This window comes from Lolium rigidum, chromosome 2 (assembly GCF_022539505.1).
Source record: "Lolium rigidum isolate FL_2022 chromosome 2, APGP_CSIRO_Lrig_0.1, whole genome shotgun sequence".
Classification (NCBI taxonomy): domain Eukaryota; kingdom Viridiplantae; phylum Streptophyta; class Magnoliopsida; order Poales; family Poaceae; genus Lolium; species Lolium rigidum.
The window spans coordinates 200769944-200793069 of record NC_061509.1 but is presented as its reverse complement, the minus strand read 5'-3'; the positions used below and the strand labels follow the sequence as shown (position 1 = coordinate 200793069).

General features: G+C 46.1%; 1 protein-coding gene across 1 annotated transcript; it reads right to left on the bottom strand.

Annotated features, from left to right (window-relative positions):
* Window positions 1–8920: 8920 nt before the first annotated feature.
* Window positions 8921–13673, bottom strand: LOC124692831 (isocitrate dehydrogenase [NAD] catalytic subunit 5, mitochondrial-like). The gene is made up of 8 exons (XM_047226271.1): window positions 13541–13673; window positions 13124–13296; window positions 10437–10757; window positions 10189–10350; window positions 10015–10089; window positions 9746–9855; window positions 9598–9670; window positions 8921–9373 (listed from the first exon to the last, which is right to left on the bottom strand). Exons 2-8 carry the CDS (start codon window positions 13277–13279, stop codon window positions 9182–9184), a joined length of 1089 nt encoding a protein of 362 aa, XP_047082227.1. The 5' UTR covers window positions 13280–13296; window positions 13541–13673; the 3' UTR covers window positions 8921–9181.
* Between the last annotated feature and the right edge of the window lie 9453 nt (window positions 13674–23126).

The following is a 23126-nucleotide window of genomic DNA, read 5'->3' as shown; positions in this document are numbered from 1 at the left end:
GTTTGGATGATCATCCAAGTAGTCGGTCCATGGGTTGGGCAATTTTTAACCGAGAGATTTCATTCTTTCCCAAGCTTGAGCAACATGTTCAGTATCTAATTGTTTAAAATTCATTATGCTACTCCTCAAAGATATAATTTTAGCAGGGGGATAATATCTACCAATAAAAGCATCCTTGCATTTAGTCCATGAATCAATACTATTCTTAGGCGAGAGATAGCAACCAATCTTTAGCTCTTCCTCTTAATGAGAAAGGGAACAATTTTAGTTTAATAATATCACCATCTACATCTTTATATTTTTTCATTTCGCATAGTTCAACAAAATTATTAAGATGGGCAGCAGCATCATCAGAACTAATTCCAGAAAATTGATCTTTCATGACAAGATTCGATAAAGCGAGGTTTAATTTCAAAGAATTCTGCTGTAGTAGCGAGGTGGAGCAATAGGTGTGCATAAGAAATCATTATTATTTGTGGTTGTGAAGTCACACAACTTAGTATTTTCAGGGGTAGCCATTTTAGCAATAGTAAATAAAGCAAACTAGATAAAGTAAATGCAAGTAAACTAATTTTTTTGTGTTTTCGATATAGCAAACAAGATAGCAAATAAAGTAAAACTAGCAACTAATTTTTTTGTATTTTGATTTAGTGCAGCAAACAAAGTAGTAAATAAAATAAAGCAAGACAAAAACAAAGTAAAGAGATTGAGAAGTGGAGACTCCCCTTGCGGCGTGTCTTGATCTCCCCGGCAACGGCGCCGAGAAAATATGCTTGATGGCGTGTATTTCACACGTTCGTTGGGCAACCCCAAGAGGAAGGTATGATGAGCACAGCAGCAAGTTTTCCCTCGAGAAAGAAACCAAGGTTTATCGAACCGGGAGGAGCCAAGAAGCACGTTGAAGGTTGATGGCGGCGGGATGTAGTGCGGCGCAACACCGGAGATTCCGGCGCCAACGTGGAACCTGCACAACACAACCAAAGTACTTTGCCCCAACGAAACAGGTGAGGTTGTCAATCTCACCGGCTTGCTGTAACAAAGGATTAACCGTATTGTGTGGAAGATGATTGTTTGCAGAGAAAACAGTAAAAACAAGTATTGCAGTAGATGGTATTTCAGTAAAGAGAATTGGACCGGGGTCCACAGTTCACTAGAGGTGTCTCTCCCATAAGACGAACAGCATGTTGGGTGAACAAATTACAGTTGGGCAATTGACAAATAAAGAGAGCATGACAATGCACATACATATCATGATGAGTATAGTGAGATTTAATTGGGCATTACGACAAAGTACATAGACCGCCATCCAACTGCATCTATGCCTAAAAAGTCCACCTTCGAGGTTATCATCCGAACCCCTCCGAGTATTAAGTTGCAAGCAACAGACAATTGCATTAAGTATGGTGCGTAATGTAATCAACAACTACATCCTTAGACATAGCATCAATGTTTTATCCCTAGTGGCAACGAGCACAACACAACCTTAGAACTTTACGTCACTCGTCCAGGTGTCAATGCAGGCATGAACCCACTATCGAGCATAAGTACTCCCTCTTGGAGTTAAAAGCATCTACTTGGCCAGAGCATCTACTAGTAACGGAGAGCATGCAAGATCATAAACAACACATAAGAATAACTTTGATAATCAACATAACAAGTATTCTCTATTCATCGGATCCCAACAAACGCAACATATAGAATTACATATAGATGATCTTGATCATGATAGGCAGCTCACAAGATCCGACAATGATAGCACAATGGGGAGAAGACAACCATCTAGCTACTGCTATGGACCCATAGTCCAGGGGTAGACTACTCACTCATCACTCCGGAGGCGACCATGGCGGTGTAGAGTCCTCCGGGAGATGATTCCCCTCTCCGGCAGGGTGCCGGAGGCGATCTCCAGGATCCCCCGAGATGGGATCGGCGGCGACAGCGTCTCAGTAATGTTTTCCGTATCGTGGCTCTCGGTACCGGAAGTTTCATCACGGAGGCTTTAAGTAGGCGGAAGGGCAAGTCGAGAGGGGGCACGGGGGCCCCGGATGACAGGGCGGCGCGGCCAAGGGGGGGCCGCGCCGCCCTAGGGTTTGGCTCCCTGTGGCCCCACTTCCTTTCGTCTTCGGACTTCTGGAAGCTTCGTGAGAAAATAGGCCTCTGGGCTTTTATTTCGTCCAATTCCGAGAATATTTCTTTACTAGGATTTCGAAACCAAAAACAGCAGAAAACAGACAATTGGCACTTCGGCATCTTGTTAATAGGTTAGTTCCAGAAAATGCACGAATATGACATAAAGTGTGCATAAAACATGTAGATAACATCAATAATGTGGCATGGAACACAAGAAATTATCGATACGTTGGAGACGTATCAACGGGTCGCCCCCGGTTGGCACCAAGGTTAAGATCTCTTATGGGTAAAGCAACACACCTCTGCAGAGTGTAAAGAACCGTGACCTGTCACTCCCTGTTCCGGGATATGGAACTGCGAACGCTGCCGGAAAGGAGCTCCATGAAGTTCTAGTAAACCGGTGAAGGCCGACGGACATAGCTCTTCCGAATAAAAGCAACCTCTTGAAGAAATGATTATGAAAACCTGCATTGGTATTAGACTTTACGGTCTAATGCCGTAGCTAGTGCATTAAAACACCTCTTTCCTATAATGAACTTGTTGAGTACGCTCGTACTCATCCCACTCTTAAATCCCCTGCTTAGATATGGAGGCATCGAAGGAGGATCTACAGTGCAACTCGAAGACCGAGAAGTCAACAACTACTCCAAGGGACAGAAATCTGCCGGAAGAGTCAGATACCACATCCAACAAGGAGAAACCTAGATTAGCAATAGAAAGGAACTAGCTTCCTAAACTAGCTCCTATCTAGCTAGAATCTATTCATAGCCTCAGTAGCTAGTTAAATACTCTACAAATAGAGTTCGTGTTAGGATTAGACTACGAGTCGTTCTTACGGAGTTATCTGCAGTTTTACCTCATTGTAAAGTAGGAGGCTGTGCTTGATCTTATGTAACGGAGTCAATGTTGTAATTCTATAGACATGCCTTGGACCCGCATATGTTTCTGTTGTACCACTCTGAGCGATATAATACTCGTGGAACTGTGTTTCATTGGTGTTATATCAGACTTGCATACTACACCATGCAGTGGTATGCCGGGTCACCACATGTTTTAACCTCATCCTCTTCTTTCAGTCTAATCTGGTTGTAACCAGAATATGGATCCAGGAAGGAGAGACGTTCACAACCTGCCGTGGAGTCGATAATTTGATCGATCCTTGGGAGGGGGAAGTGATCCTTTGGACAATGTTTATTGAGACACGTAAAGTCGACGCACATGCGAAGGACCTCTATGTTTTTCTTCGGGACCAGCACTGGGTTTGCTACCTACGTGGCCTCTGTGTGTATCTCTTTGATAAATCCAGCTTCTCTGAGTCGATTAATTTCTGACAGTATAGCTTTGCGGTTTGGTTCCGAAAAACGCCGCAAAGGTTGTCTGATTGGCCTAGCCAATGGATCCAAATTAAGGGGGTGCTCAGCAAGTTCCCTGGGTACTCCTGGCATGTCAGCTGGACACCATGCGAAGATTTCCCAGCGCTCACGGAGGAACTCGACGAGCGCACTTTCCTATGCGAGGTCCATGTTTGTTGCGATAGCTGTCGTCTTCTTGGGATCTGTCGGGTGAATTTGCACTGCCTTCGAGTTCTTTGTAGTATCAAAGGTTGGTTCCTTTAGCGGCCTCCCTCCATCTGGCAACACGTCGTAGTCAGTTGTTAGCTTTGACGCCAGATATTCTGCTTGCATCCCGAAAGTTTCTGACAACCGATGAAAATCCTTATCGCACTTATCCGCCAGTGCGAAGCTTCTGTTTACTGTGATCGGGCCTTTAGGTCCAGGGAGCCTCCACAACAAGTATGTGTAATGTGGTACCGCCATGAATCTGGCATACGCGGGTCGTCCTAGCAGAGCATGATACTGTGACGGAAAATCCACAACTTCAAACTCCAGCTTCTCTCTTCTGTAATTCTCTCGGATCCGAACTGAACATCGAGATTGATCTTTCCCAATGGGTAACTTGGCTTATCAGGTGTGATACCATGGAACCGTGTGTCGGTTGGTGTTAGATTCGCCAAGGATATGTTCATCTTCCTTAATGTATCTGCGTACATAAGGTTTAAGCTGCTGCCTCCATCTATAAACACCCGTGAAACGTCGAATCCTGCGATGACCGCCGGCAAGATCAAAGCTGACTGCCCTGGTCGAGGAACTTGCTGCAGATGGTCCGCTATGGTGAAGCCAATGTCCTATCCCGACCAATTGAGGTACTCAACTATTGGAAGATGCATTTTCTCTGCCATATAAACTTGCCGAGAAATTACTTTTTGAGCTCTATTGGACGGCCTGCCATTCTGAATCATCGAGACCTCTCCATTGGTGTTGATATAAGGACCGTTCATTGGAGCTGCCGCTATTCGTAGCTGATGTCGATTTTCGTCCGTGATTGCGGGAGGAGGTGGCAGGTGAATCTCACCGCTTGGCCCCCGAGGGTTTTCGTTTGCTTGCCTGTGCATTGGCATGCCCCGCGAATCTGTTCAACGCCTGGAACGTTCGGCAATCCTTCTGCAGATGCCCCGACTGCCTCTTCCCGTTGTTGTCGAGATAAAAATGCATCTGGCATGGCCCGTTCATCATATCTTCGGGAGATATATACGGCCTCTGGAACCTTGGACCATTATTTTGCCTATTGGGACGTGGACTGCCCCTGTAGTCGTTGCGTTGTTCACCACTCTTTTGATAGTCATCTCGATTATTACTTCCACTATTTCCTCGGAAGCCAGCCGATATTTGGCCGGGACCGTCATAGTCGGAGTATTGGCGAGAGAATCATCGTCTATTTTGAATATTTCGATTTCGATCCTTCTCAGGCGACCTATGCCGCTTATTGTGAACATCATCTTCTCCATCTGCCCAGCGATTCGCTATTTCCATCAGTGCTGCTATGGTTTTGGGGTTAGTCCTTCCCAAGTCCTCGATGAAATCTTTTCTTCGGATCCCAGCGACAAAAGCATCTATCGCCCTCTCGTCAGATATGTTTTCTGCCGAGTTTTTGATGATGTTCCACCTCTGGATGTTCATCCTCATCGAATCATCGTACTTCTGTCGAGAGGCTCTCAATTGTTCTATTGACGCAAGTTTCTTGCATGTGGATAGGAAATTCTTCACGAACATGTCCTCGAAGGTCTCCCAGCTGTCGATGGATCCAGGTGGTAGCTTCTTGATCCATGATTGCGCTGCGCCACTCAAGTATACCTGGATGCTCTGCATGGCAGTTGCTTTGGTTCCACCCGTCAACTTTACTGTTTCCAAGTAGTTGACTAGCCAATCCTCCGGATCTTGCAAGCCATCGAACTTCTTGTAATTGTCGGGTAATTTGAAACCAGGCGGAACTCGCATTTTGTGAACTCGTCGAGTGAAACAGGGGAGTCCGCACATCTCCTCCTCGTCAACCTCTGGTGATTGCCGAAGTTCTCTCCTTTCTTGACGCGCCCTGTCGACCCGCGCCTGTGTTGTTGTATCTTTGCCGATGTTCTTGGAGGATCCTGTACCGCCCCTGTAGGTCGTGGACTATTTTGTCTTGCAGCACCTTCGGGAGGTGTGATTGTTCCTGCAAACGTTGTCCCCATGACTCCAACTCCTGCCATTGCCATGTTATACAATGCCTCTCGTGGATCTCCTGGGGTTGGCCTGTTTGCCAGTATAAAGGCATGTGTCGCCATATATCCCGCTTTCGGAGTTTTGGGGATAATGTTTCCTCTTGTGTCAATCGACATGTCGAGGTTCTGGATCATATGCTCCCTCTCTGCTTCCGGTATGTTCTGCAGTCGCGACCTTCCCCTGTTGCGAGCATCTCTATGGTTGTCTCCCGAGGTTCCTGAGTGTCGACTCAACTCAGCCCTTCGCCTGCTTGACGCAGAAGCGGTGGCTCTTCTTTTTTCGAGTTCAATTCTATCTTTTTGGAGTTCCCTTCCTGCACGGGCTAATTTATATTGGTACGCCTGTAGCTCTTCGGCTGTTGCAGTGGTATTCATCAGCTCTGTGCCACTCATGGCTCTTGCCGCTCTGCCTCAGGCTTCTTGCGGGAGTTGCACCCTTTGTCGCGGTTCGGGCCCGATGTATTTGGTGCCCAAACCTCGCATGAGATCAGCGGGATCGACGTATGGGTTTGCCAAATCATCGAAAGCCTCTGATGTTTCCGGCTCTGCTCGGCTTGCCTCTCCAATTACGTAAACTTGATGATATGTTGAAGCTTGATTGTCATCGGAATTGGTGACACCGTTGTATAGATCGGCGAAGACCTCCCGAATAGAAGTGGATCGGTCGATGAAGTCGAAAGTATCGACACTGTCCGAGTCACTGCTTATATTTGAGTCCGCAGACGACCAGAAGGACATGTTGCTAAAGATCTTGACGAGCTTTCCGCTTGAAGCGGGCTTGTTGAGGATTGTCGACGAGATCTCTTCATCACCAGACTCGAACGACGACATCGATCCCGAGGAATCGGAATCGACCGCGACCGATCTCGACGAATCCGGTATCGCGAGACGATGAGACCCCTCCTTCCCAACGCGGAAGTGGAACCTTCCGAACGTCATCTCCATGGGCTCCTCCAGATACGCATATGCATCCACACGGGAGGGCGGGTGAGGAACAAAATCGACTAGAGCATTTTCGATCTGTTTACCTCGATCCATCGCGTTGCTTGCCACTGAAGATGTCGACGATGTTGAACGTGCCATCGAGATCAGCTCCTTGTCGCCTCTAATCCCCACAGACGGCGCCCATTGACAAGGGATTAATTTGTCAATGCCTTCAACTTGTAGACTAGGGTTTTGTTAGAAGTAGAGGGCAAGTAGATCTCGAGGGTTTCAGCCGTAAAAGTACTCGACTGCTATGAAAGCTAGGGTTGTGTTGACAATGATTCGATGCTTTCTTTGTCCCTCGACTCCCCCTTATATAGGAGGCGGAGCCGAGGGTTTCGTGATGTACAAGTTACAAAGTCCGGGAGACTATCTGAGTCCGTCCCGTAATAGTTACAAGTCGATATCTAATACAACTCTATCTTTCCAAACTATCTCCCGACTGGGCTTCCGGGCTTCATAAACTTCGGGTCGTGGGCCTTCAGTAAACCCCGGGTACCATCTTCGGCAGGCCCATTGGGGATGCCAATGTCACATGGTGTCTCCAGGGCGGTTCTCATCTCGGACTGCCTCTCTCTGATTCAGCGTATTGCCTCAACACAGCCTGATCGGTCTTCTCTTGGTACGGTAAGAGCTGATATCAAATCTTTAGCGTCGGATTTTGAATCATGTACGTTTAAATTCGCTCGTCGTGAACTGAATGTAGTGGCACATAAACTGGCTCGATCTGCTGAGCCTCTGGTTTGTAATATTTCAGTAGGTGTGATCCATCCGGGATGAACTTTGTAATGATGTTATTTGATCAATAAAGTGCCATATTCTCTCAAAAAAAGCTCAGCTATTTCCGATCGCTAGCAGCTACTAGTGCCCCGCTATTTCCGATATGGCACGGCGAGGTCGCGAGAGAGAAAAAAACGCGAGGGGCAGCGAGTGGTCCGATTCACACGTGTTTTGGCAGGTTTCTCGGAAGTAATTGAGACTCAACCCTTTCAAACCGCTACAAAACCAGGGTGCCGAACAATTTAGCTGGTGTTTCGCGAGATTTTGTGCTGGCCTAGAAAACTTAAACACTTCAATACCCTTAAAAACCTCCGTGCCGAACGAGGCCTAAGGGAACGGTTCCACGGGGTTGGAGAGGATTTTTGTTTACCCGGTGGTTTGGGGGAGATCGGGGTGGATTGGGCCGGAAAATTTCTCACCCCGGAGTTACCGAACGCATCAATGGAGATGAGCCGAAATTTATCCCGGCGGAACTGAACTGAACCACGTGGTTTGACCGGGATTGGGCCACGAACCCCGCCGGGATGGGAGTAACCGGACAAGGCATGGCAGTCCTGTTTTACGGTACTCGATCTAAACACATACTTTTTTTTGAACAAGGGGAAGGTTCTCGGTGGAGTAACATTTACAAAATGGACCTCTATAGCAGAGAAAACTACTACATGGTCCTTGGACTTTGCACCGAAGACCCTAGCAGGAAATACAAAAAAGCAATCAAGGCCAGGCCTTCTTCTTCCTGCTCCTTCGTCACCGAAACCTTGATAGAGCAACCAACTGCGGCCAACCGCACCATCGTCGAGGACATGGCCACTTGGGATGGCGCGCCGGGAGCAAGCCATGTCGGCGCTAGAGGGCCTACAATCTGGCACAATGGCCTGGAGGTTGAGCACCACTTGTCGACTAACCAGCGATGAGGGAGGGAGTGGCTGCCCTACAACAATGGATCTCAGCAGCTGGGCGACTTGCCGCCGTCGATGAAGCGCTGGTGAGGATGAACTCCCAAGAATCTTCGCACCACAGCGCAGCAGGTGATTTCCCCACCACATGCCTGCTGTGGAACACGAATCACCAGTGTGCTTCCTCTCCTCGCCACCACGGCCGGCCAGAGGAAGACACCCAGCGCCTCTGCTCCACATCAGGCGATTGAAGAAGATGGTGGCCTTCCCTTTCACTCCCACAGAAGCCTAGGAAAAAGAAGAAACCCTAGAGCATCCAAATCCACGCCGGATGACATCGCCACCGAGGGAGAAGGGGGCAGAGGCAGGGAGACCCTCCCGACTCTCAATGTTACTGTAGCAACTCGAGAAGGGTAGAGGGGGGAAAAGAGCCGTGAGCTTATGTCCTCCAAACATATACTTTGGTGACTCCTTTGCAGGAAGTGAACGACTTGCAATCGGCTAAAGCTACCATAACAGAACGCAAAATAAATATTGAATTTCAGTTCTTCAATAACTATAACAAACAGATTATATGTGCCCATGCTGTCAATGATTATTACAGATGATTCTTCATCTTGTTTGCGATGCTGGTAAAACTGCTCCAAGAGAATGAATGCGACAATTATTTAACAGTCTTAAACCGTGTCACCGAAGAAATCGTGGTGCCTGCCACTCTATTGAAGCTAAAGCACCTCTTGGTATGCATGAAAATTAGAGGGGGAAAAGTATCGAGAAAAATAACAGCAGCCGGCGCTCAGATATGATCACAAACTGCTTTTGTGTAGTCTGACGTTGATGACTTCCCACCAAGATCAGCAGTTCTGTACTTCCCCTCGGCGATAGTCTGGAGGATAGCATTGTGGATCCGTTCTGCTTGGTCGTTGAATTGCAAGTGGCGCAACATCATAACAGCACTCAGCATAAGAGCAGTTGGGTTTGCGAGGTTCTGCAAGCAATTGAATATCACTCAGTCAAATCAAAGACAAGAGTCGTACTAATAACTTGACTGAAAGACATGGTCTAGAGACCATGAGATTCCAAGAAATTTTAATTTCATACATGTAGAGTGAGGGAAGCCAGAACTAACAAATTAAAACATTATATGAGAAACCTCACAATTTTGAAAGTAGTGAATGTGACATGGAAGAGTAGATTCTAAGACCAATTTACCTTGCCAGATATATCAGGTGCAGAGCCATGGACAGCCTCTGCAAGACAAATGCCACCTTCACCAATGTTGCAGCTGGGATATCAACAATAGTGAGATGATGTTGTCTCGATGCCCTAATAATAAATCATCAAAAATAAATAACTGTACCTGGGAGTTAGGCCCAAGCCTCCGATCAAACCAGCACATAGATCACTAATAATGTCACCATATAGATTTGGCATCACTAATACATCAAAGGTACCAGGGTTCTTCACAAGCTGCAAGAGAATGCAGTTCAAACTCAGTATAATGTTAAAATCAAGTTGGCAAAATAGAAGGAAATATAATAAAAGTAAATGCTTAATTAGAGGACATAATAATCAAGTGTGAATAAACATTAACACCAAAAGTGAGCAAGTTTCGTGTTGACAACATACCGTCATACAGCAGTTATCAATAATTACTTCCTCGTATATGATTTCTGGATACTTCTCAGCGACTTCACGGCAACACTACAAATGTACATAGAGAATAACAATGACTTAGCTCTCAAGAGAAATGACAATAAGGAACAGATACCATCAAGAAGGGACAGAGATAGCCATCAAAACCTTGAGGAAAAGTCCATCTGTTTTCCTCATGATATTGGCTTTATGTATCGCAGAAACTCTCTCCCTGCCATTGGTCTTTGCATAATGGAATGCATACTCTGCTACTCTTAAACTTGCTTGGCGGGTAATAATTTTCAAACTCTCCACTACACCCCTCACAACCTAGAGAAAAAGAAGTGTGCCATGACAAAGAATGCTTATGAGGACAATGGAAAATAAAATTATCTTTAGGAATTCACATGGCATACCTGATGCTCAAGGCCGCTATACTCCCCTTCAGTATTTTCACGAATTGTCACAAGGTTCACATCATCATATCTAGTCTTGTAGCCTGGAAGGCTGTTGCAAGGTCTGACATTGGCGTAAAGTCCTAGTTCTTTCCTCAATGTAAGATTCAAAGAACGGTGACCTTTTCCAATTGGTGTAGCCATAGGACCTTTCAGACCGACTTTGTTTCTACGCACAGACTCCAGGCTCTCCCATGTCAAAAAGCTCTCTGTTCTGGGGTCCACTTCTGTACCAACATAATGTTCTTCCCATTCTATTGGTACACCTGCAACTTTGAATACCTGAAACAGCAAAAATACAGCGTTAACTAAGCAAGCTACCTTCAAACAGATCATGCATGATTGAGTTCTGTCATGAACTTGATAACACCCATGTTTTCCTTCAAGGGATTGATAACACTCATGCTAAAAGCAGTATTCTCATGAAACTCACTTGCAAAGTACGTACAGTTTTATAAATAGAGTAATTCGCTTCAGATAATCGTGACCATGTATGGAACTTCATGCTGAGGAAACTATGTCAAATCAACATCCAAACAAGTAGATTATGTTAAGTTGAATAGCACGATTAACGATACGCAAATCTATGTCAAGCCAGTGCACTATAAAGAAAATCATGGGTAATCCTCCTTGAGAAACACTGGACAGGCTAGGCTCAGGCACTGACTTCACTCGCCAGAGAAGTCAGGCTTGGCCAACACTCTGCTAGCAGCTAATCCAGCCAGCAACCACAATATAGAAGTTACCCATCCCCATCAGCCATCACATCTCCATTTCCGTGTCCCTCGTCTCTACAATGGTAGGGTTCTTTGTTAGCTGGGCTTATTTCCTTAGAGACATACATAGTTACATAAGGGGTGAGGTAGATTCCCTATAAAAGTATAGTATGTATCTACTATCAGTAGAGAAAGAGAGAATTAAGCCTCTTTCACAACATCCCAACCTATAGTATATCTTCCCTTTCCAACACCCTAATCTTTATCTAGCAATGATCATGTAGTTGCACATAAACAGAATCGCCACTGAACCTGCTACACAGCACAGAGAAGTCCAAAAGAGAGAAAGCTCATGCTCAACTGACAATGGATATGTTGAGGTGGCCTTGGTAGTTAATAATGTCCTATCCAATCCAATCCTTAAAATATTAGTCACTTACTCACTTGTGATATTTCTTTATGTAAATTAATAAGTATTACAGAATAACTGTTATGTTGTTGTTCCTGATGATTCTTAAGCATATACAGCAACTTAAGGACCTAACCCCTCAAGTGCTCTTTGAGCCTTTGATCATGTTGGAATCAGTATGCAGATACAATACAATGATGTCACTGCAGCCATGGAATGACATCACAATCAATAAAAAAACATTGCATATATATTAGGGTTAAATGCACTTTTGGTCCCTCAAGTATTGCAGAACTCCAACTTTGGTCCCTCAAGTATTGCATAAGTCCAACTTTAGTCCCTCTAGTATTGCAGAAGTCCAACTTTGGTCCCTCAAATCTATTCTGGTCTAAATCGGCCCTCAAACACTTAATTCAATCTAAATCGGCCATCAAACACTTAATTATTATGCCTTATTAAGAGTTTGAGGACCTGGTTTAGACCAGAATAGAGTTGAGGGACAAAAGTTAGAAATCTGCAACACTTGAGGGACCAAAAGTGCACTTAAACCTATATATCGTTTCAGATCAAAGTATTAGGCAAAGCCGCAGAAGATGAACTTTCTAGAATGACAGGCATATCCCCAGGTAACTAATCAGAAATACTACAGAGGACAAAATAGCCCATCCCATTGTGAAGAGAAACAAACAATCAGAACATACAGCATGCCCAAGTTACACAAATGACATGAAGTCCAGAAGTAACAAACTGAATTATAACAAAAATGCAGCCCAGCTCAAATGCACCCAAAATTCGTAACAGTCAGAAGTCCTGCTTTCAGCAAAAGCAAGCATACGTGTAATTATTCCATATTCTATGACGTTCATCTGATTAAGTAATACTTTTTCCATCGATATAAAACACTTATCCGAGGATAATAAAAATCTTGAACAGATGAAACATGCTTGACCATGTAGAAATCTTAAGAGGGCAATGCTTATGACTTGATGAACTGTCAAGTAAAGATTTTTTTATATTTCCCAACTTCAGTAACAAAGTGCATGTTAGAACACTTGGAATAACGACATCAAACTGTAATGGAGTCATCTAAATGCCTTTTGATCCTCATTGGCATATATAAATCCTTCAATTACCATCGCACTAATAACTTACGAACCCATAAGGAAAGTAGGCAAAATACTTTCGCAATAACTAGATACAGTTTTTTCTTGCAAAAAAGGAGATTACTTGTGATTAGTGTTATTACTATGTATATGCTGGTTATTTAATCACAATAAATATTAAGGACACTTTATGCCATTCTATCTGAAATTAAAATTGCACCGGACCAGGGAAATTGTGAGAGACGTCAGTAGCCTGGGAGGCCAACCACTAAATAATAATTCTATAGTGCGCAGGATGCACAATACTTACTGGCGTAGCTTCAATCCTTCGTTAAATAACAAAGGACATCCAACTGTGGTCAGAATTCGAACACGAATTACTACACAAGGTACCCCGCCAACAGAAACAAAATTCGATACCTGCTTGACCGACTCGGCGATCTCAGGCCCGATGCCATCACCAGGAAAGAGCGTTGCGCGGATAGTCTCACCAGCCTCCGTAGAGAAGGACGCCCCAACAGACCGTCCCATCATCCGCGGCAGAACGCTCCCCTGAAGCAGCCTCCGGAGCGCCATGCCACCTCTCCACTAGTCTGAAACAAGGAAGGAAACAGGCAAAAATAGCAATCAAACCTAGAACCCAGATTTAAAGGTAGGCTGCGATTCAATCGAATAGGCATAGATAATTTGATCCGATAAACATGCATGCATCGATGATCGATAGATCGATCCAGTATTAGCATGTGGGACGTAACGCCCGATGATGTCCGGTACGATCGGGGGACCAACTGGGAGGATAGAGATCGGATAGAGGGAGAGCGACGGTGAGGAATGTACCGGAAGAAGGAGATTCGCGGGAAGTGTCAACGGCGGCGGCGGAGGGAGGGAGGATCGGGACCTGCGGTGGGGGAGAGGGGTGGAGGAGAGATGGGGATTGGAAAGGGAGAACAAAGAAAGAAAGGGTGGCTCGGCCTCCCACCGTCCGCGATTTCTCCTTTTCAATTGGCCACCGATCTGAATCAGACGGTCTGTCTTTGCTCAGCCAATATGCTGCTGTTGGTCTGCAAGGGCCTTGAGCGATTGGCCCTTCCTATGGTTGCTCGCAACCATTTTCTTTTGTTTTCAGTTTCGGCCCGGCAGAAAATAGTATCGTAGGCTGTCCATCCTTAGAGCATCTCCACATGGGCTAAAGTTCGGCGCTAAGAGCATCTCCAGCCTCTTTGAGGCTCACGTCATCCTGATTTAACAAACGTCGGATTAGATGAAAAAATGACGTGGGTGACAATATTTTCCTATCAGCGGGGATAGTTTCAAAAAATCGTCTTCCCGCTACATAAAAGCATCGCCAATAGTTTGGCGATCGGATCAGCCACATTTCAGCGATCGAAACAGAAACTAGAGGACAACAAGCTCATCAGCGGTCCCTTCCTGCGCCTTGTCTGGCGCGAAATCGGGTGGCGATGCATCGTCGGCCGCCGGTGTCGCTGCGTTGAGAGTGGACGTCGAAGGGGAGGACGAAGCAGTCGACGGAGGCCGGAGGATGTCTTGGCGATGGGCGTCGTACCAAGCCCTCGTCTCCTCGTCCATCTTGACGTCGTTGCCACCGATCAGGAACGTCAGGTCGGTGTTCCTCTTCTTCGCCGCGGAGGTTGCCTTCAGCAAGGCGATCCGGATTCCCTGGTTGGCGAGCATCTACTTCCACCGCACGTCGTACTTGTCATCCCTCCCGGCGGCGTGCGCCCTCGCGTCGGTCCAGCACTTGTCGAAGGACGCCTGCAACCGGTCGGCCATGGACCGAGGAATTGGCCGACGCGCGGCTGGCCCATGTTCATGGACATGGAGATCATCCTCGCATGTTCGTCCGCTGCCGCCGCCCTCTTCGCCGCGAGGTTCTTCTCCCTCTCCGCCCTGCCACGAGTTTCGGTCCGCCGCCGCTCCACATCCTCCGCCAACCTTGCGTTTGTCCAGCCCGACGGCCTCTCTTTTGGCGCCCGCGACTCCTCACCTTCGGAGCGCCGTCGTCGGCATGGTAGTGGAAGGGAAGAGGAGGAGATGCAACTGTTGGGGAATGGCGGTAGCTCCTCCGAAATTTGGCGGGGAAAATGGGTATATGCGGCGCATTTTGGGGGGGGGAGGAAACGAAATAAATAGAGGGAACTACCCTTTCTGTGGTCGACAACACGGGCCAGCTCGATGTTTCGCGCGTTTTTGTTTCGTCAGGAGTCCCCGACCGCGCCTCGGGAGGTCGGGGATGGCCTGGGCTCTCCGGATGGATGAAAGCCCAAATTTGGGCGAAAACGACGATCCGGTGGCGTGAATGGATCGTAGCGAACAAGAGGGGGGTGAATGGGCGCTACACAATTTTTATGTTTTTTCAGTTTTTAGCAAAGCGGAAGGTAAAGGTGATTGCTTTAGTGATGGAGATGGTACCGTGGGGCGGTACCAGTAGAGGTAGCGGTACTACCGCTACTGGTACCGGTAGTACCGGCCTGACAAAAACTGTTTTCTCCTATTTTCCTCTCCAACCATGTCACCTCGCGATACACACACAAAACCAGAAAACCTATAAACTACGCTTCAGTCCTCCGATCTTGACGTGTCCAGCGAGGTCACCGTGCACTTGCAAATCTAATAAGGATACTCATAGAACACGGTGAGATTGTTCAAGTGTTGTCATCAAACACACAAAACCCGGGGTTTAGACTTTGCTCTTTCATGGCGCGACTGGGCCGAATAACGCCGTCCGGATTAAAAAAAAGGTTGCTGGGCTCCTCATCGGGGAGACGGCTGGAGATGCTCTAAAATCTTTTTGCAGGAGGCGCCATCTGGATGTAGTGCGTGAAGATAGGTTTTCCTCCATCGGACACGCAAAACATAGGCGCGCTAAAGTAGAGAAAAATCACCCCAGCTGATGTGCTGAAATCCATCGCGCTAAACATAATTTAGCATAAAACATTTTTATTATAGATTACATTTAGCATAAAAGTCTAGTGCGGAAAATAAACTACTCCGGAAAATAAACTAGGAAAGCTAAATATTTTTATTTTCACGAAGATGATCTAGAAATCACCATCTTCTTGGGAGGTCGATGATCGTGGTTAGGAATTCATCCATCTAACATCATGTAAGGCCCCTTCCTTTGTGAAGCGATGAACGCCTTCTTCCAGCAGACCTCCATCTTCGCCGCCTTCTTCGCCGCCATCTCCGCCTCATGTTCGGCCCTCTTCTGCGCGAAGAAGGCCTCCTCGTCGACATCCTGCGGGAAGGCTTGGCGCCACGCTTCCACGACGCGTTCATCCGCCTCTGCTATGTTGAGCTGGCGGTTGCGACGGCACTGCTCGACGCTGATGAGGTATGTGGAAACATCTGCGAGGGTACGGCAGTCGTGGAAGTTGAAGGTGGTGGTGTAACATCCCAAATTCATGCATTGCATCATTGCATCATGCCAAAGTTTCGGTTTTAAAAGAGTTCTAATTCTTTTCACACATAAAATCAATTTCTATACCAAGTTTTGCTAATAATTTATTAGTTCAAAGTTCAAACACATAAACTATATATGTCTATGTGCTCGCCGGACTGGAACAGTGTTCCACGGTGTCCAGCAGTATACTAATAATTTTTACGAATTTTACAAACTCTATTTAAATCAATTAGAGATCTAAAGCTAAAACTAGAATTCTAGAAAATAAAACCAAAGAAAAAGAAATTAGGAAGAAAAAAAAACGACTTGGCCAAGCTGGTGGCAGACCAGCTGACAAGGGATTAACTTATCAATGCCTATGGATTATAGGCTAGGGTTTAGTTAGAAGTAGAGGGCAAGTAGATCTCGAAGGTTTCAGCCGAAAAGTACTCGACGAATATGAAAACTAGGGTTCGCAGACAATGATTCGATGATCTCCTCGTCCCTCGACTCCCCCTTTATATAAGAGGTGGAGCCGAGGGTTTCGTTTTGTACAAGTTACGCAGTCCGGGACGGTTTCTAACTCATCCCGCAGATTACAAATAACACTTCCTATTACAACTCTATCTTTTCCTTAAGTACATCTTGGGCTTCCGAATCTTCTTATTCTTCGGGTAGTGGGCCTTCAATAAACCCCGGGTACTATATTCGGCAGGCCCATTTGGGATGCCTATGTCAGTAGCCCCCGAGATTTTGCTTGAATCATAGAATCAGGGAAAATCTCCACTGTTTATTTTTACTCGAAAGCTCTAACTTTTATACTTCTTCTCATAAAATTCTATATTGTACAGGGATATTGGTAGTTGGGGCTAGTTCATCTGACGGATCGTGTACTAGTTAACTCGCTCTAGTGGCAATCCGCAAAAACCTACTTCAAAATCCCGTCCCCGGACATGATCTCGGGATACCGGTGTAAACTTCGACAGGTGCCGCTTAAGGTCTTACCATTCCGTCGAGTCCCGACCAAATTTATCGAGTACCTAACGCGTCCGTTAGGATTTTTCTTCGTATCCGTTGATACGGATAAAAGTAGCGGAGCGCAGTCTTCGGCGATGCCACGCCCAGCGCAGAATAGATCCGGGGTCTTACCTTCGCAAATTTGCGGCATTCAGAAATTGATCGCAACTTTGGCGTTCCGAGAATATATTGTCGAGTGCTTTTCCGGCTGTTGGAATGGCACATTTTATCGAGTCAAATATGACTTATATTAATCTCCCGATGGGAGTATATGTAGAGTTAATTATAACTCGAAATATACTCTCTTGCTGTTCTATCTTTCTTTTCCTTTTTCCTTTTTATATTTCATCGGGCACGCGAACAGCGTTCCCGATGGGAGTAGCCCCCGAGGCTACAGCCAAGAACTTGTGCTTGGTTGTAGGCTCAACATTTTAGTCCACCTTATCGCTATATTGCCAGTATCTCCCGATAATCTTTCTCTTCTTTTTTTATCTATCGGGTGCGCGAACAGCGCTCCCGATGGGAGTAGCCCCCGAGGCTACAGCCAAGAACTTGTACTTGGTTGTAGGCTCCCAAAATTTCTATATTTGCCATAGTCGAAACTTTGCTTTTTTCGAAGTAGCCCCCGAGCATTTGGGCAAAAACTTGTTCTTGACCAAAGGCTCCCGAAGTATGCAAATAACTTATCCTGTCGCCATTCTCCTTTTATTTTTCTTGTCGACATATTTTCCCTTGTCAAATTTTCTTCAACTCTATTAATGGTCGAGTTTTTTCTGCCTTGTGGGTCCATCGTTCCCACCACGTTGACACGTCGTGTAAGTGGGGGACACACGTCCTCCGCTTTTTCTGGCGCACGTACGGTAACGCCTATCTCAAGAAAAATACTTGTTTGCCCTTGTATCTAGGAGATCTATTCTCACCACACGATTTCCTCATCCAACGGCACACTGCTTCTCCCAATTCTTATATAAACCTGTCTTCAACCTCCGTTCGTCCCCTCGCTTGCGCCGCTCACCTGTTCCTCTTCGCAAATCTTCCCCTCGCGCCCAACTCTCTCCGATTTCCCGCACTCGCACACATTGCTCTGCCCATTGCCGTTGATGCCACCGCGTGCGCGTTTGACTCGCCACAAGCACTCCGAGTCCAAGATGGCCGCCGAAGATCTTGAGTGGGAGAGATCCAAAATCTCCAACCAAGATGTCAATATGCTGAAGAGGCTCGGCCTGATGAAGAAGGAAGACGCCATCCGCTTTCCCAGCGAAGAAAGCTACCCCAAGCCTCCAATGGAGTATCGGGTTAGTTTCGTTGATCATCTCATCCGCGGCCTCTCTACCCCAATCCATGATTTCCTTCGCGGTCTTCTCTTTGTCTATGGGATTCAACTCGCACCGACCGACCCCCAATTCCATCCTTCACATTTCTATTTTTATCACGCTTTGCGAATGCTTTCTTGGAGTCGCTCCCGATTGGGCTCTTTGGAAGCGCATTTTCTCGCCTTCGCCGCAATGGCGCTCACAACGCCACCTACAACATAGGTGGCGTAGTTATCTGTGTCCGAACCGATGTCGATTATTTCGACGTCAAATTTCCCGACTCCGTCCAAGGATGGCGCAAAAGGTGGCTCTATATACACGAAGAAAGCGCCAATTCCGTGGAACACAACATAGTTCCTTTCGACGGAAACGCAAAGATTCAACGCCGCTACTCCTGGGACGCCGAAGCTTCCGAAGAAGAGAAAAAGGCGACAGAAGCTCTTATGTCTCGTATTCATCAGCTGCAAAATACTCGAGGCAAAGAACTATCTGGTGTCCAAATCACTGCCTATTTTCTTAGGATTAGAGTGCAGCCTCTTCAGGCTCGCAAAAATCCCCTTTGGACGTATTCTGGTGTCAATGACGCAAATAGGCTCTCCAATGATCTTTCCGTGAAGGACTTGGAGAAGCTTATTCGAAGAATTACCTCGCTGAGTAAGAAGGATCCTATTCCTTCCTCTTGTCGCGTGGGACCCTACAGCTCCACCAATCCTCTCCCCGAGGTATTTTGTCTTCTCGAATTTTATCTTGTTGTGAATTTTCCCTGCATCTCATTGCATTGATATCTCTCTATTTTTCCCTTTGTCGCTATTTTCGTGTAGAATCACCCTACTATGACTTCCCTTCCTCCTCTTCCTGAGGATGGAGAAGTCGAAGAAATGGGCATTGTTACTGACGACAATCAAGAAGCTCCGTCCTTTGTGAATGATCCCGTGGATTCTCGAAAGTCTCGCGGGATCTTCCGAGGACACCACGTCGATCCAATCTCCTCCTCCCGCTGTTTCCCCACAAAGGAAAAGGAAGAGGAACGATGTCGAAGATTCCGGCACTTCCAAAGCCGAAGAAGTTGTTCCTTCTCCTCCGAAGGCAACTTATGATCCTTATGTTGCATCCCTCGTCGCCTCGTAAGTTCCTCGGCTTCCTCTTTATTTCTGTAATCGAAGTTTTTCCTTGTCTTGCTTTTTATGCTATTGCTCCTTACTCGCAGATGATGACGAGGAAGAAGTACCAACTCGTGACGTAGCTCCTCGACGAGCACGTCACACACTTTAGTTATTTCGAGAAGCTCGTTGAAGGAGAAGAATCGTCGCCTCCTCAACGGAATGTTGATACATCTACTCTTCCTTCAAGCCCCCTTGTCCCTTCGCCAAAAAGGGCAAGGGTTGAAATGATCGTTGAGCCTCCTCCTCAATTGAGCAGCTCTTCGTCGCAGCTCTTGGATGATGTAAGTTTGTCGATGTCTATATTTCTTCTATTTTGCTTTTGTGGACCCTTACTTTTTGTAATGCCGAAGTTTTCCCCTTCTTTTCTTCTTCTTTGACAGCCTATGATCAAGGATCTTATCCGCATCGGGTCCCAATTTATTGGGTACCGCGAGTATGCCAGACAGAGCCGAAGGTAACGACTTTTGTACTTGCTGTTTTTCCTTGGTTTTATACTCCTGTCGCTTGTCGCTATTTTTGATCTTTCTTCTCTCTCTTTTCCACATCTCAACAGAAAACCGGCAGAGGCTAACGAACGTGCCGAGACACTTGCTCGAAAACTTGAGCAAAGTGAGGCGGCTCGCAAGAAAGCTGAGCTTGCCGCTAGCGAAGCTAGAGCCGAAGCTGATGATGCCAAAGCAAAGGCCGCTAGTGTCGAGGAATTGCAGCAAAGGCTCAAAGATGCTGAATCTGCCTTACATGAGCAAAAATCTGCACAAGCTGCACGTGAGCAAGGGATCATCAAGCGTTTGAAGTCGCAAAGTCGACGTACGCTGAGTAATATCCTCAATTTCTTCTATTTTATTGTACTTCCTGTATCTTTGTTTTCAACTAATGTTTTGTCTCATGTGGCAGCCCAAACAGACCAAGATTTTGATCTGGAGAATCCCGTCAATGACCCTCTCCTTGACGCACTTTCTCTTTTGGAACTCCATGGACGCGAAATTCGTGAAGGCGTGGCCAATGCCAATGCGGGTTTGTCGGCGTTGTTCCCCTACTTCTTCCCGAAGAAAGAGGAACCTTCGACTTTCCTTGACCTTGCCAAGCTTTTCAATTCATCGGAAGATCTTGGACCGAAGATGCGCCATGAAAATATGAAGGTGGTTGTTGAAAATACCGTTGCTCCGGTTGCCGACAGCCAACGTACTCTCGACTCGGATGAAGGTTGGCGACACCGATCGGATAGAACAGTCGAGATGGAAGTCACCGATTAAGGCGGCCAAGCCCAATACGAAGAAAATCTTGGCGTATCTCGGGATCAAGCCAACTTCGACTCCTAGCTCCTCGAGGCCGGAGGTCTAGTTGCATGCCTCCTTGTTTCTTTTTCTCGTTTCTTTTGATCTTGTCGCCATTTTAGCCTTGGCGACAATTACTCACTTAGTCCTCCCGGAGAACTTTCTTTTGTAATACCCATGTAAATTTTCTAGCAAGTAATGAAATTTCCCTTCGTGCTTTTCATTGATCCCGGGCCTTTCTTTTCCAGCTAATATTTGATAACTACTCGACTCCTCCTTGTTCTCGCCGCTGCTTCACTCGCATCTTCCTTCTCGAAGAAAATACTAGTCGACCATAATCTTCTCGAGAGTTCATCAAGCGGACATTTGTCGGAAGATTTGCAAGAACTTCGACAACAACTTCAAGTCTATGAAGAAACAAACTTTGGCCATGATGGAACAATCTCGAAAAGCCTCTCGAAGGAGAAAAACTTGCTCTTCATCAAGCCGAAGAAGCTGTGGCTGCTAGGGATGCCGCTGTACTCGGAAGCAAAGGGAGCCACAACCCGAGAAAATAGTATGCTTGAGCTAATGCCGGAAGCTAGCACGTATATGCTAGGTACGTTTTTGCTTTCTTTTGATGCCTCTTCTTTATCTTGCTGTGCCTTTCTTCCAATTTCTTGCCCCGTCGCTTTTAACGGGCTCGGCTCTTGATTCTGCCGCCGAAGATCGTAGAGTGAATGAGAGGACAAATCTTCTTGTTAATCTCTCCCTTAATCATGGGTGTTTGTTCTAGTCACTCCTGAACGAACCCAACAAATTGTTAGGTTCCAAGATCGTGCTTGCCAGGTGCGCGATTTTCTCAGCTATTGCACGTCGACATTAACCCTTGTCTATAGGAATCTGTTTCCACGAAACGAGTGTCCAAAAACTCTTCCCGAATTATTGGAGGTATTCAGAGATGCTCCTCGCATCCATAACTTTGTGCGGGCTCAACTCACTGCTGGAGCGAGATTTGCCATGATTATGATAAACATTTGTTATCCAAAGTTGGACCCGACGAAGATTGTTGCTCGGTTGCCTCGTCCAAGAAAACGCGTCGAAAAAATGATATTGACTCAATCGATGCAATGGTAGCTCCCGTAGCTGAATCGATGATAGATGAACTTCTTCGGATGGACTCGGAGTTTTTTACCAAGGGTTCTTATGCTGAGCATAAGACAACCAGGGGCTTGTCCGTAGATACTATCTTGGGATTTAACTGACTTGTATTATATTGGAAACTTATATCTCACTCTTTTTTAATGTCCCATCTCTTTTTTATGTTCCCGAAGGATTTTATTGTATATTGCTGAGGTCCTCTATGTTGTTGAAGCCCCCGAGCCTAACTAGGCGAAGATTGCACTATTTTTCCTTCCTTGAAATCTATTTTTTCTGCTGGAATAAGACATCTTTGTTTGTCCCTTGGGTAGATTGCCCATTTTTTGAGTATCCTTGATGTCGACGTTCTATATATGCATGGCGAGGTTTTTAAACCAAGGCACTTACGTTTTTTGATGTGTACACTATATTTATGATTGCTGTCTTCCGATTTTGTTATATTTGGCGAGGTATTAATGTACCAAGGCGAAATATTTCAGTTGAATCTATATTGTATGTATTTTGAGACTTGGGCGTTTGAGCCCCGAGCGTGTCGAAAAATAAGAAGTATATCTCCACTATCTTTATTATATTGCAGCACCACGAGCCCGCCTCATTAAAAACCTTTCCCGGCCCCACTCGGTGCCCCGAAAAAGGAAAAGAGTGCGTCTGAAAACTCGTGGGCGTTTTAGTACATTGAAGTTTTTACAAGGACTATATTTTAGCTCTAGGCGTAGAACCGCCTGAGTTGCGCCACGTTCCAGGGGTTTTGCTCCTCCACCCCTGTCTTCTTGTCCTTTATTCCCGTATGCTCCTCCTCCAATTACTTCCGTGACGATGTAGGGACCAAGCCATGGTGACTCGAGTTTTTCATGACTTTTTTGCGTGAGCCGAAGAACTAAGTCCCCCACTTGAAAAGATCTTGGCCGCAAACGTCGACTGTGATAATTTTTCAAGTCCCGTTGATATTTGGTGACCCTTGATAATACTTCGTCTCGAGCTTCGTCGAGTGCATCTACATCGTCTTCCAATGCTGTCTTTGACGCTTCTTCATCATATGCTGTGACTCTAGGGGAGTCGTGCTCTATTTCTATTGGAAGTACTGCTTCCGCGCCATGGACTAGAAAAAACGGGGTT

What these genes read in the sequence shown, in the direction of transcription:
- LOC124692831 (XM_047226271.1), bottom strand. Translation starts at nt 13,279, where the DNA reads ATGGCGCTCCGGAGGCTGCTTCAGGGGAGCGTTCTGCCGCGGATGATG. An exon ending in ATAGCGGCCTTGAGCATCAG is followed by an intron (nt 10,351 to 10,436) that starts GTATGCCATGTG and finishes CTTTTTCTCTAG; the next exon opens with GTTGTGAGGGGTGTAGTGGA. An exon ending in CACCTGATATATCTGGCAAG is followed by an intron (nt 9,374 to 9,597) that starts GTAAATTGGTCT and finishes AATTGCTTGCAG; the next exon opens with AACCTCGCAAACCCAACTGC.